General features: G+C 43.7%; 1 protein-coding gene across 1 annotated transcript in view; it reads right to left on the reverse strand.

The window, feature by feature from the left end:
* The window catches only part of LOC310999637 (RNA-binding motif, single-stranded-interacting protein 3-like), a gene marked incomplete at its 5' end in the record, with an annotated part of 106,628 nt that extends 103,044 nt beyond the window's left edge, over positions 1-3,584 (reverse strand). Inside the window, one exon of the mRNA XM_083990155.1 lies at positions 3,510-3,584. Within this exon, the coding sequence (XP_083846281.1) occupies positions 3,510-3,584 (75 nt within the window). The remainder of the gene's footprint in view (positions 1-3,509) is intronic.
* Between the last annotated feature and the right edge of the window lie 11,755 nt (positions 3,585-15,339).

The raw sequence follows: 15,339 nt of genomic DNA on the forward strand, positions 1-15,339 counted from the left end.
AATACGTACAAAAAGTACTGCTTTTGTCCACTGTACACAAAAAGCCTGAAAACCACCTGCACACCTACATTCACACCCACAAAGATCTACATACACAGACACACACACATACTGTACAAACACACCTACACACACATATTCCTCATATCAGGAAGCATCACAGGCAGATCAAACATTGGGCTGTTGTCAAGGTCCATAAAGATGTATAACCAAGCTTTTCTATAGGGCCTCTAACACACATGTACACACACGCACACACACACACAGTACTGTTCTTCTGGGACCTAGAGAGCTTTAATGACAGCAAGCTGCACTGAGAAGGGGTCAGGCAGGAGAGTCAGCGTTCAGAGGCCACACACACACACACACACACGCAGACACACTGGCATTACCTCACACACAGCATACCTGCCTGCACTTACTCACAAAAAAGAGAGCCGATAAATTCAGTTCACGCTCGCACATGCACTGACGGACAAAGTTACAGGCTCATGTACATCGGCGGATACAAAGCCGACATATAGATGCAGGTTTTATTCATATGAGGATGGATATGCGAACGCACACACGCACACATGCAGGCACAACGGAGAGGGAACACTAGGGAAGGTAGGATCCAATTTGATTTGACCTTGACAGCACAGAGGGAGGAAGGGAGGGAGCGAGGGAGGGCTGGTGGGAGGGAGGGAGGGAGGGAGTGAGGGAGGGAGGGATGGATAGAGTGCAAGGAATGAAGTGATGGTCTGGACCAGATGCCTGTTGCAGATACTTGAGAGAAATGAGATGACCTTGAGATGATGGAGATAAATCATAGAACAAGAGACGGCGGCGTGACACGGTGACATCTGTGCGCATAAAACGGTGTGACAGACGTGCATCAAATGTTGAAGCTGATCGAACATACATGTACATGCGCGTGCGGCATAAAATCTTCTGTTACAAAGCTAAAATCGTACATCTTCTTGGATGCACTACAACTGCTATAATTAGGAAAAGCCTTTTGAGTTCAAGAACAGTTTCTTTCGTTGCGGGTGTAAATATGCAGCGTCAATGCAAAATTAATTATGAAAATGCTGCCAGAACCACGGGCAGTTTTTTTTTTTCAAGCATGATTTGTTAAAGAACCTAATCTATCAAGATCAATTCACTGCCATCATAATTCATCATGTTGAGGGAAAAATATACGAAAAAATACATTCATGGTATGAGACAATTAACACATCTTAGCTTTTTTCATTGGAAAGAAATTATTCGAAATGCTCTTTTCTGTACATTATCCAGCTGCTGCATGCCTTTCCTCTTATAGATTAGAAAAGAAAAAAGGCGTGCTTATCATGGGATGGTTGTTTATTACGACTAAATCACAGATGTGCATTAGCAAGCCGTTCCCAGCTTCTGTTTGTTCATCTTGAGCGCATTCTTAAAAACATCAGACAGCTCCCAGATGTGAATGTGTGCTGCTCTGAGATCAGCAGATAAGTGGGTAATGTTGACATGGTGCAAATACAATACGCACATGTCGTCTGCAAATGCATCTCGCCGTTAACTGGAACTATTAATTGTATTTTCTAAACTTAAGCTGGAGAGCTGTGGCAGTAAATTGGTTTCATTTTTTTGCAGAATAAAACACTTGACTGCGCTGAGTTATTTTGATCTGTATCAGCTTTATTAAACCAGATAAAATTCCAAACCTTTGTCTATTGTGCCTCAGTGCTGCATCACCACCAGCTCTCATATGTGCAGTAATTGTCGTAAACTCACATTATCCACAACTTGTGGCAAGTGAGGCATGTGTTATAAAAAGTTAACAGGCAGTGAAAACGTCTTCAATATGGAACCATTTTCAATTGCAAATGAAGGCAGCCCAACATGCACTTGTAATCTTCTCTTTGTTCTCTTTGCGGGGCGACAGTAACAGCTTCTTTCAACATGACAAATTGGATATCGTAAGACTTTTAATTCTGATTGTCCTTTAAATGCTATTTTTAGACTAGTCAGGCTTTTTGGTCAGTGGTTTTGTAGTCACAAGAGATATTTATACTTTTTACAGTTTGCTATTGTGTTAATGAGAAACATTTGAGCATGCAGATGTAGAGCCATTTTTCTAAACTGCATTCATTTTACTAATTATATCAGATCTAGACTTTGCACGTTATTTAATAACTTGGTTTGGGGTGTAGTGCAATAGAAGGCTCAACTACCATTGGTGTTGGCTTCACAGAATCTAAAATGTTTTGCTCCTGGCCTGTAAATGCATCATGTAGTCTGAGTTTGGTTCAAGGTTCAACGTATTTTTAACAGTGGAGCATTTTCTTACCTGCTCTTCCCACACTGTGTCCACCCAGTAGCATGATCTCTCTATTCTCACTGCATCCCACTCCTACACTTTCATCTTCTGCTTCTCCCTCCATCTCTCTCGCCAACCGACATGTACACATTTACTAAATATTGCAGCAAACCTGCCAACTCCTCACACTTACTATCACACGAAAGAAAGAGAAAAAAAAAAAAAAACACAAATGAATCACAGCAGACAAAGAGAATGGCAGGCGGGTGATATGATGCAGGAGCAATTGATCAGGCCTCAGTAATCCATTTTCTTCATCTTGGTGGTGGAGGACTGGGAGAGAGAAGTATTGTGTAGTGTGTGTGTGTGTGTGTGTGTGTGTGTGTGTGTGTGTGTGTGTGTGTGTGTGTGTGTGTGTGTGTGTGTGTGTGTGTGTGTGTGTGTGTGTGTGTGTGTGTGTGTGTGTTAGTATTCGTGCATCTGTGGGTGCATGCTGTGTGTGAGTAAGAGAATTGCACTAAAACTGAAGAAAAAAAAACTGAGCTCAGTTTTCTTCAGATCAGCAGATCAAGTTCAATCATCCTCGTCTACAACATGGTATCATGTGCTGGGGATGGCCAGTGAATGGATGGTGGGGGTGGGGGTGGGGGTGGTAGCATGAGGGGGGGACTGACAGAGCGGGAGAGGCACAAAGTAGGAGAGAAAGCAAGGCTCGAGAGAGAAGGGTGGGCCTCATGCCCTGAACTTGAACTTGGAGCTGGTGGGGTCACGGAGAGGAGGAGGGGGTCAAGCGCTCAGAGAGGATAGAAAAGGAAAAACCCAGCTGAGTGACACCAATATCCCCCTGCCTGTCTCCCCCCGAGACAGATGGGGGGGGGGGGGGGGGGGGGGGGGGGGGGACGCGGTGCCACTTAGCAAGCTCTCTTGTGAGGCAATTCCAGCATCAATCTCTGTGCTGTGTCAAACTATATCAGCATAGAACCTAAAGTGTATTCATTGTGGTCCGTCTCTGGCTTGGTAAAAGCCATTTGTGACCATTAGAAAAAAAGGAATTTAGTCCTAATTTGGTTCTGACAGAGAAGAAAAATGATGATGATGATGAAGTGATTTTAACACAGTTACAAGATGAAACGCTAATGTGTTTTTGCATCGAACAAACACGTTTATACCTTTTGAGTTAGAGGGGTAAAAAAAAATAGGTCAACCTCGCTGACCATCCTACCTTGGTCTGGAGATAGTGGGGGTAGTAGTAGGTGTAGTGGGGGTACATTGGCTGCTGCTCCAAACGTTTTCCCATGTAGCTGGAATCCAATTGAAGGTCCTGGAGGCTGGAGATAGAAGCTCACAGGTGGGGTACGATCACTCCAAGGGGCTGGCCTGGATCCTTCAGACGACTGTTTCCAAGAGTCGAGGATGCAGAGAGAGAGCGCTTTTTCCGTGTGCGTGTGTGTGTGTGATAAACGCAGAGAGGGAGGGATGGATAGGAGGACAGATAGTACTTGGGATATCAGTCTGTCTACTTGTCTGGGAGCTCACAGGGAACCTCACCAAACCATTCCTCCCATAGGTCTGGGGGAAAGGAGACAGAAGGAATCTGGAGTAGCAGCAGAAAAGGGGGTTTCGGGGAGACGGAGGTGGAGGGTGAGGGAAGGAAGATATGAAAGGATAGTAGGAGGCAACACAGGAAACAATAGGGTAGATTTAACAGCAGGACAGAGAAAGGGTAACAGGAGAGGGGAGAAGAGGAAGAGAATGATGAGGAGGAAAGAAGGAATGGATGGGATTCAGTTGCCGGTCTCTTGCACTCTCCGCTCTAAAAATCAGACTCACTCTTCTTCTTCTCTGCTGCCCTGAACATGCCCCTTCAATTCCCAGTGTCTCTCTCTCTCTCGCGCGCGCTTGTCTCTCTCCGTCTCTTTCTCTCTTCCTGTGTATCCGTTTCCCTGTCTCGTTCTTCCTCCCTCTCTCTCTCTCTCTCTCTCTCTCTCTCTCTCTCACACACACACCAGACGAGACCCCGATCCCACTGGGAGCTCTGGCTGTATCCTGGAGAACGCACGCTGTCCTCTCCTCAATTCTCAAAAGACAGTGAAATCAGCGATGAACTCACACATGGATGTGGAGCTAGAGAGAGGAGAGGAGGAGAGCAGGAGGAGGAGGAGGAGGAGGAGGAGGAGGAGGAGGAGGAGGAGGAGAGAGGGTGGTCTGGAGCTGAAGCTGTGACTGCCTTTTTCTCACTCTCTCTTACTCCCTCCCTCTTTTGTTAAGCTCTGGGGATAGATAGGTAGATATCGCTGGAGCCCGGCGTGGAGGATGAGCAAAAGGGAAAAAAAAGCCTCGGTAAAAACTCCTCTCAGTCAGGAAGAAGCAGATAGCCTTATCCAGACGCGCACTCACACAGAGGAAAATCCCTTCTGATCCACAAGGTGCCTCCTCCAAACTCTCTTCTCTTTTCTTCTCTTCCCCTCTGCAATCCTTCTCTTTCTTCTCAAGCTCTCTCCCTGACGGCTTGCTTCCCACTGCGCCTGGCAGCCGTCACTGTGTGTGTGTGGTGGTTGGTGGCGGCGGCGGCGGTGGTGGTGGTGGTGGTGGTAGTGGCGGCGGCAGCGGCAGCAGCAGCAGCAGCAACGGCTGTGGTGGTGGTGGAGGTGGTGGTGGTGTGTGCGTGTGGTATGTGTGTGACTGTGCATGTAACTGAGAGGGGAGTGTGTTTGTGTGAATGTTGCCGTCTGCTCCACTCTGCGTGCTGAGGCATAGAGGGGCTCGGCTTCAGCGCAGCTACGCTCCTCCCTTCCCCTCTCTCTCTCTCTCGTGCTCTCTGTCTGTATCTCTCGCCCTCTGTGTTTTTCATGGAACTATAGAACAGTGGGAGTGGTTGGTCCTGCCCTCGTTCAAGCCCTGGGGTGTGTGTGTGTGTGTGTGTGTGTGTGTGTGTGTGTGTGTGTGTGTGTGTGTGTGTGTGTGTGTGTGTGTGTGTGTGTGTGTGTGTGTGTGTGTGTGTGTGTGTGTGTGTGTGTGTGTGTGTGTGTGTGTGTGTGTGTGTGTGTGTACTAAATAGAAACTGAGAGAAAAGGAGAGAGACAGAGATGGGCTGTTCTTGCAGGCAGAGAGGCGGAGCTGGGGAGGGAGTATGAAGAGCAGGAGCTGGGGTAAAGGGTGAGAAGAGGATACACAAGAAATAGAATTTGGAAACAGAGAGGCCCCCCTGCTGGCACTCTATAGGGGCAGCAATGGCACATTTTCCATTATAAACATCTTCGGAGTGCTTTAACTGAACCACAGATTTCCAATTTCATCTGAGCTACTATTTAAAGATAATCACTATTATGCAACATCACACATTCGCATAAGCACATGCATCAACACGGGGCTCGACGACCCTCCAGAACATGCAGCCTGACAGCACACTGGGATGCTCCATTCACACATGGCCCGGTGAAGGGCCCAACACAGAGTGTGCATGCAGTGCAGTGGTTAGGTGGCACAGTGACCCACTGACACAGTGCTGCCTGTTATGTGATGTAACCAGGTTTAAGTAGTGCTCTTACATAAGCACAGTGAGCCATGCATGAAAAGGCTGCTCTGCCCTCTGACTGCAGCTGTGTGTGTGTGTGTGTGTGTGTGTGTGTGTGTGTGTGTGTGTGTGTGTGTGTGTGTGTGTGTGTGTGTGTGTGTGTGTGTGTGTGTGTGTGTGTGAGAGAGGAGAAAAAGGCAAGAACTGGCAGACAATGCAAGTTCAATGCAGTGGAAAAGGTGTGCGAGAACAGAATGCAAACGCAGAACCTTTCTCTAAGATAAGAGCTTTATTATTACTTGTGGGCAATTAAAGTACTGTGCAGGCTGTGATGCGAACACACACATTGCCGTCTTTATTCCTATTGTGTGCTTCTCTGACAGTTTGCTGTCACTATGCCCACGTGTCTGTCTGTATTTTTAGTCTTCCTCTGTCAGCTTCAACAATAAACACTAATCATATGTTTAGCTCAGAGGTGTGCTTAACAACACAGCATCACTCAGAAGGCTGCTGTGTAAAATAAAAATAACAGCAGCAGCAGCATGGAGTTTGGTCAAGTGTGGACAACACTCGTCTCGTGAAACGGGAGAAGTTTTCAAGACTGATTTTGACAATTATGCATCAAATATGTTTGATCCAGATCCGTTAAAACAGGTGAGATGGGGAATAAGGGCAGTAATTAAACCGACACCTACCCCCCTCATAATAAGCTAATAAGTGTAAAGTACACATAAATGCCCTGGGGGCCGACCAGAGAGGCGACCAAAGAGGTGAACGGTGAACACTGTGTGTGTGCATTGCTGATGATGCCAGCGTCACAGTTCCCAACAGAAGACAACTGTGAGGGTCTCCATACTTTGCCAGCGGCGTACTTGGGTCTCAGGTTAATCAAGAGACTTTTTACCTGACTCTTGCCTTGTCTTGTCTTACCTCAGCACTGGTGTGTGAAGACAGCACTCCGAGTCATAACCTATAACACAGTACAACAGTAACATCATGCCTGGAGGCAAGCCTGGACTCCGCTCTGAGAATCACTTTCATTTTCATTTCATTTTTTTTGTTGTTGTCTGTATTGCCTTGTTAACCATGTGACAAATTGTGTTTACTTATTCTGAACCAAGTGTGTTGTCAGAACTGTGCACATTACATTGTGATTTGTATACAGTGATACGTTTTAGCTATGCATTAAACAGTCAGTCTCTGTAATTATTTTTTGGTGTAAATATCGATGGTGTGCTGTGTACATTTTTCTTGCTGTGCCCTGTTAATTACTGCAATGGTTACATTTCCCCATGGGGATAATTAAAGTTGTTCTAATCAGAGCCTACTGTACTGTAGGTTCTCTAATGTAATCCTCTGTGTTGTTATTTGCTATATATTTGCTATAGTTTAACCTTGAATTTTGCTGATATACCATCTGAAGAGCTGCGCTTTTTTACACTCATAATTATCAGTAACAGCTGCGGCAGACTTTTTCTTTTCCAGGGGCACTGGCGGGGAGTTAGTCATCAGGTAAATGGCTGCTCAGTCTACATAGGATACGCTGGTTGAGTCAAAGCAAAATAAAAGTCAAGAAGTGACTCAGCCAACCAGGCCGCACAGCTGCAGCAGGTCGAAGCCATCAGCTGACAAGTAGTTGAGATAAGCACAAATACAACACAACAATTATGCTCTCGCTCTAACTGTGACGCACGTCCCTGCCTACACACACACACACACACACACACACACACACTTACTGAATAAAAAGCTGCTTCTGATTAGAGATCAATGGTGAGTCAGTGATGAAATATTTAGAAAAATATTTGGAGGAAATGTAAATTTAACACAGGCCAGTGAAAACTTCCCACCATGTGCTGCAAGACCGTGACAAAGTTCTGTGAGCACTGCAGGTAAGTTGTTGTGGTGCTATATTCTGATGAAAATCAAAAACAAATCAAAACATACATATACAGTATTTATCTTTTTTTACCTGTAACATGCAAGTCAGGATCCAGGAGTTACTACATGAGATCATCTTGCAGTAATTCCAGGCTGAAGTCCACAGTGAAATATATAAACATGTTGTGGGGCCGCTGCAAGGGAAAAAAAAGGCTGTATTGATTATATTGCACTTGTAGTTGAGGAGCGTGCATTACTGAATCTTCGTAGTCAGAGGGGTTATACGCACACAGAGCAGTTTGATGGAGGACGGTTATACATTAATTCAAAGGCACTCCACGAGGAATGCTAAATGACAGAGGGATACAGGGAGACTGTGTGTGCGTGAGTCTACTTTATATGAGTAACGCAAGAGCCATAGTTGTCATGAAAAATTAAGATTCTGCTGACACTGCACTTTGGGGAAACAAAGAGAGCGAATTGATTCTTCCAACTGCACGGTACACTCTTATTATGAGAAGCACAATCTTTACATCTCGCTCTATATTCTGCTGCCACAATAAAGCTTCCTAATTACCTTGTCTGGTGACAAGACAGCCATAATGGCGCTGGTAAATACACACTGGTTAATTGCCTTAATTTTAATATCAAACTGACTTGAATTACATCTTAAGTACAATCTAACTGCCTCCTTGTTTCTAGAGACAGAATATGTTTCTGCTGCATCTGCATTTTGTTGCAAAAAGGACCTTCTTCTTAGCAGAGACGCAGTTTTCCATGTGCAGCGCTTGGCAAATACGAGACAAAAACTGACAGCTGGAGCAAAATATCAAAGTGTTGTCATTGACACTGTGTGTTCTTACAGGCTCCGGTCATCAAAGCAGTTTTTAAATGGAGCAGGAAAGGCCGTGCTGTGACTCTCATGTGTTCCTCTCATCGCTGACCACCAGATGTATAACAAACACTGAGCCAGAGAAAAAACAGAAGAGTAAAAAGCCTCACATCTTAGCTCAGATACAGCTGGGAAAACAGACGAGGTCATGATGACGATAGGCCCATTCTACAGAAGCCGCTCTGGTCGGTTTTCAAGGAAAACATAAGCCAGGATATCATCGCACACACAGACACACACACACAGTGGTATTTTCACACAGCAGATTTACAGTGGTAAATGGACTATTACATCCAATTGCCACACACAGCATGAGGGAATTTGTCTCTTTGCGAGTCTCCTGAGATGCAAACAAAGAGACCGCAGAGAATGAAGAATAAACTGTTTAAGGTTTCTTTGATCCACGAAATCGAATAAGAAGAGTTAAATAATTAAGAAAACAGGGACACCATCTCAGGCAATTTAGCACTGAGCGTGTTCGAATACAAATTACATTCATGCTTAAATGTTTAACCTTGTTCATGCAGTCGGTTTCCAGAAGAAGGTTTGAGTGAACTGCTGCGCTGATAAACCATGTACCTACAGTAAATAAAGGTAGCTGTAACTCAGGTAGAGGAACTGGTTGGTGTTGGTATTTTGAATTGTGTGACTTCCCAGAATACACAATTAATAATCATTAATAAAGTTTTTAAAAATGACAGCAAACATTTTATGCTACATTTAATCTTGTGTCCATATAGTATTATGGCACTGACTGTTCTTCATGGGAAAGTTTCCCAAACAATCACAAACATGCAGTGTCTTACGTTCACTGATATTACATCATTACTGCTAATGTGCATTAATATCATGTCCAAAACTCAACGCAGGTTCAGCAGCAGCAAATTAGTTTAACTTTTCCACTACTCCTCTAAAAGTGTTTGCCAATAACTTGTCCCTGATGATCAGCGTCAAAAACACGACAACTCTTTGAAGTGTTGCTGCAGACTTTCTGCCACTATTCCACGATCCATTTTTACAGTGTCTACCTTCCGTCTTCTTGTTCTTCCCTTTATGTTTGACATCAAACTGATCAACTAATCAACGTACCTCTAGTTAATTGGATTTTGAAAGCTAATTTCAGTATACGTTATTTTCCAATTCCTGTATTGCAGTTCTATTATCACAGAATTTCCCCCGGTGAAAGGCTTCCACTAGCTCTGTGAAGAGTGTCTGTCTGGAGAAATATCAGATAATGAGGAGGGCACAGCTCAATGCAACCGACAGCAAACCTCATTTTGAATAATCATTTCATATTGAAATCTATGCATTGTAAAAAAAAAAAAAAAAAAAAAAGTAAACAGATAAACATACACAAGCAGAAGATAACACTGGGTTATTACCATAATTGTGTTTAATTGTAAATAATAGAGTTGGTATCAGTGCAAATGCAAGCAAATTAGCTAAACAACAGTTGTGCTAACTTGGTTTCTTTCCAGTAACATGCCACTCGTCTGCAGATTGTAGCTGTAACTATTTGTCCATAACTGCACAATAGAAGAAGGTAGGAGCTACTATAGTTCTAAACAAGAAAGAGATATGGATGCAAAGGTCTGGGGCGGCATGAACACAGCGTTATCTTGTCAGAGGTAATTTCACTGCAGCAAAGGCCTACTTAAACATATTCTATCTATACTATCTCTGTAGCCGTGAAGCCAATAACCCCCTGTATAACACTGTACGCTTCATTACATGACTGAATCAAAATGGTGACAAATCACCGTAGGCCCTTGGCAAATCCCGCTCCTCCCATCCCCCTTCTCTGCTCCCCCCAACCCAACCCTCCCCTCACTTCCACCCCATCCCTCTCTCTCTCTCTCTCTCCCCTTTCCTCTCCTCTCAACAGCAAGCCACATCTCACTTTAACACAAATCATCATTTTATTAAAAAACGAGAAAAAAAAAAGAACAGCGCATCAGTGGATTCATTTGAACAATTATGCAAATAAGACAGGAGATGAAGCTTTTATTAATGTTAGAAAAGTGTTGCATCAGATAGTGCTGAAGTTCATTAAGTTACTCTAGTTGAAGATGAATACAGTCTGATTAGTTTGATGTCACTATGGTGTGCATCGCATTATCGTCTTGGGCTGCGTCAGCACAAAGATCTCCATGGATCCTCAGCCTGAGTGAAATAAGGGAAAGAGTTTGTTATTTCACAGCTAAGATGTGCAATTTGGATTAATAACCCTGATGCCTGCATTGTTTTGTTTTTTTATTATTTAGACTTGCATTGTTTCTATATGCCTGAACTATACATATTTACTAGACTGCATTCATCCCTTTCGTTCAGACCCGGTTCGTTGTTGCACACCTCATGTCATTGTCCATGGCTCCCTCCCATTCTTCCAATTTGTCTCCCTTCTTTCTTTCTGCAGGTACTGGACCTGGGAGGTGGTGGACTGTGACTGACTGACTAGGGCCTGTGCTTGCTGTGGCTCCGAGGGGTAATTAATTTCAGAAAACGACCGCCACGTCTGTCGGCTTTTATAAACGAGCGTTTACGCGCTATGGACAATTTAACCACTCCACTGAGCCCGCCTTGACAGAGATGAGTAGAGAGATGTTGGAGAGGGACAGACAGAGAGAGAGGGGGGGGGGGGGGCATGCTGCCAGGTGACTGATGGGAGATTTAATCAATAGAGTAAGCACATTTACTCTCATGATGCTCACCCAACATCCATATTCATAGTGTTAATTCTCTCAACGCCTACGCTGTTGCACACCACAGAAATTATACTGCATGAAGGATTTCACTACATCTCATCAGGCCTCATCAAAGGCCAGTATCATCACTGCTAATTATCTGGAGCATCACGGACTAAACATCATGATGGTACTCCAGTCAAATGATTTTCCTCTAGATCTAAGCGTAATTCGATATCCAAAATAACTACCCTCCATTATGTTTTGGCACATACACCTGAAAAACTCAATTTTCTTCTTGTTACTGTCATTTCCCGCATTTGGAAGCATGCCTCACACCCTGGAGAACAAAGGCTACATCAGCACAACATCCCGCCCTCCTCCACAAAACTGTAACTGTTCACATTATTGAAAATATTTGGATTGGCTGTGACTCGACTGTGACTAGACTGTGACACTGTAGAACGTCTGGTTATAATTAACTATACTTACATGGATCCAGACATGTTCAATAACATCTCATGAGGCTCAAGAAAAACCGTTTTGGTCATTCACCACCCAAATCTTCAGCACTTTGTCTCTGAAAACATACTCCACCCTGAAAATTAGACTCCTTCGAGTCCAACTGGGTGAAGATATGTAGCCGTGGTTGTCTTTTAGCTGTAACTGACGTAACATCCAAAGCTGAAGCAACAATTGAGACTGACATGAAATTAATGGGCAATTAATTAGTAGTTCAAGTCAAAATGGCAAAAAAAGATCAGTTCCAGCTTCCAAAACATGAGCATATTCAGGTTTCTTGCATACATCTTGGCAAGCTCTAAGGTATTTGCTTGAAACTGAACCACAGTAGTTTGGACCAATCAGCATCTAATGAGGGGGGAAATACCGCAATGAGAAGTGTGTGTTTTAACAATGGTGGATCCTAAAGAGGTTAGCACTGACGCTGCAGCTGCCTCAGTTGTATCAGAAGTGGAGAGTATTTCTTCACTGAGAGGAGAAAAGACTTTGATTTGTTTTACCAACAGGCTTTGATGGTAGTGAAAAAAATGGGAGGGATGGAGAATCTGTCTGAAGTTAGCTGGAGATAGATGGTTTATACAATCACCTGCCACGTATATTTTTGAAAGAGCCTGCCCTTTTTCAAACAGTTTCCAACAAAGCCCTCCCAGATGGTTCTGTGTAACAAACCATCTGGCGCATCAGGTTAGGATTGCTGGTTGGACAAAGAGTACATCTGAAATTAGGTGTCTCAAATTAGGAGACAGGGATTTTTAGCAATATGATGACATCCTGTAAACCAAGTGATTAACTAAGAAAATAATCAGTAGATTAACATGTGATGAAAACTAGAGTCCATGTTGCGATAGGATCACACAAGCTGTGACATCATGCAAGAGTGCCCAGTACCATCATTACACAAATACTCAGTCCCATCCTAAAAATGAGGATTCATTTTGATTTCACACCTGTAAAGTTTCTGGATTGTATCTTACATGGTTGCAAAACCATTACTGTCCTAACATTAGTCCACTGACAAATGTCACTTTGTCACAATACAAGCCACACTGTTGTGGCTGGTAATAGTTAGAATAAACAAGTCAATCCTGGGATGAAATACAGAACTGCACGCAACACTGTGGTGTTGACATGGGTGAAGTTACACAACCTGGGTCATGTTTTCATCAAATAGAAAAGAAAAAAGAAAAAAAGGGAAGATTTCATCAATAGTGCAACTTTAGTCCAAAGTCACTCAGCACCTTAATCACTTTCCTCTCACTTTTGAATATCCACCCACACCCTACCCTGAAAAACTGTGGTCAATAAAATCAAATCAGCTTAAGTTTTCTCATTGTATGACTGTTATTATAACTCAACAGCATGTAACATTCCCACTTTCTTTCCTCAGAATTTCCAGAGCCCAAGAAGTGCAAAGCCACACCGCAGTCACTCGGCACTCGGTCAGCTGAGTCCTGTGAAAACCGTTCTGTTTGCCTCTAACACTACTGGGTTGCCAGACTATTAGCACTGCAGCCCCACTCTGCTTTGTTCCCCCTGCCAAAGCAAGTTACATGGCTCGCCTCGAAGTCAGTGTTTTCACAGCTAGACATACATTACTGCGTGACATCAAGCCCAGGGGCTTATAGATCTGCTGGATTGTATGACAGGAACCTTTATGGGTTTCACAAGAATGTATGACAGCAGTCTGCCTACCTCAATACTTGGCAGGGATAACTATAGTATACCACAGTGTAGAACAGACTAGTGCAGCCATATGAAAGGCCTGCAGCAGCAAGTGTTTCCATAGCTACAGTGGGCCGAGGGGATTGTTTACTCTCCAAGAATGAGAGATTAAGAGAGAATGAGTGATTCTGTACATATATGCTGAGCGATCATTTCTGCACTCATGTTGTGTGTGTGTCTGTGTGTTTGTGTGAATGTGTGTGTGTTTCTATTTCTCTTCTAGAATGGAGCAGCTCTTAATAAGACTGTGAGGGTGCTCAAGAGCCGAACCCACTGCACTGACTTTTAATAACACCCGGTCAACCCCCATCCAACTCTTATATTCACTGCAAACGTTCAAAGCCGACACACACATGCACATGTGCGCACATACATTCAAGCGGCTTTGCCAAGTCAGTGTAATCAGGGCAGCATAATGTGTTTACCTCTCTGAGGTACGAGAGTTTGATTAAGGAGCAGCCATCTGGCAGAGGAGAGGAGAGGAGAGGAGAGGAGAGGAGAGGAGAGGAGAGGAGAGGAGAGGAGAGGAGAGAAGAGGAGAGAGGTATAAATTCTACTTTAATAAACAAAATCAAATGTTTTATTGTGATCATTATTTCCTCACAGACATGTCTGCGCCACAATCAATCAGTGGGATTGCAGCTCAACCTCTATGACAAACTACATCAGACATAAAATCGACCATTAACAACCACAACATCTTCCTCATATCACCATCACACAGACATAAACCATGGTGTCTAAAGGCAACATCCACGGGCGTAACCATGTTATCAGAGCCAAATGTCACCCACTGGTACGTCCTTCCTTCAGTCTGCCCCTTAATTAGTTGGCAGGGCAACCTTTTTTTTAATACCAACAAGTAATGATAGGTGTTAAAAGCTGACCTTTTCTAATTCTCACATTTAAGCATAAGAGCAGCCACCGGCAATGACAGTCAGCTGAGATGCAGTCATTAACACATTGTTTTGTAGGAATATTCTGCATCTTTCTTTTTGCTACTGTTGTAACTAACCTGCCTTTAAAGAGGTACATACTATATGTATGCAGGAACAAAGCCAAACAATGAAAATATAGTATTCACTGTAAAAACTGAATGGATGTCAGCGATGAAAAAAAGGAGGCAGTATCTGCCTAGGTACAACCTTCCTCTCCCCTCCCTACCTGACAGGCCTGTAGCTAAGCTCACCCTCAGCCATTACTTCTACTATAGCCTTCCTGCTCCATTAAACTCAACAAGCTTAACTCAATGGCCTTCATTCCTCACAGCGACGGCTTCTGCTTCATACCCTGGTGGCTTTTAACAGGAGAGGGGCAATTTGAGTGGGGGGGACAGTATCTCCCTTGTTAACACAAAATATGTCATGCATTGCCCTTGTTAACTTTAGAAGAAAAATCTGTGAAAACAATATTTTACCTTGTCCCTGTTGCTGAATATAAAGATAGTGCTCACTGGGGACTGAGGCAAGGACCTAACAACTGCAGTAAAAAGGAGCCATTAAGTTATACTGTCCTTGTCCTGCTGTGGCATTTAATCGCCCAGTTTTAATATGTGAGAAGGAAACGACATCACACTTACAGTCCAGTGTCGTGCACGACTCTATACTGAGTCAGCAATTATTGATTACAGAAGGAAGCATTTTGGAAAATAATCTGTTTTATGGCAACTCCTGGAGTCTTATTGTTAAAACGCCAAGGCCTTACTCTGAATATGTGTTGTGCAGGAAGCTATTAGAGATTCTGCAATGCGCAAATGCTGAGAACCACATGCAAACACAGGTGAGATCAGCCGTAATGGTGTGTAGACAGTCACTCAGACAGGTTTTGTATATCAGCT

The sequence above is a fragment of the Trachurus trachurus genome (assembly GCF_905171665.1).
Source record: "Trachurus trachurus genome assembly, chromosome: 16".
NCBI lineage: Eukaryota > Metazoa > Chordata > Actinopteri > Carangiformes > Carangidae > Trachurus > Trachurus trachurus.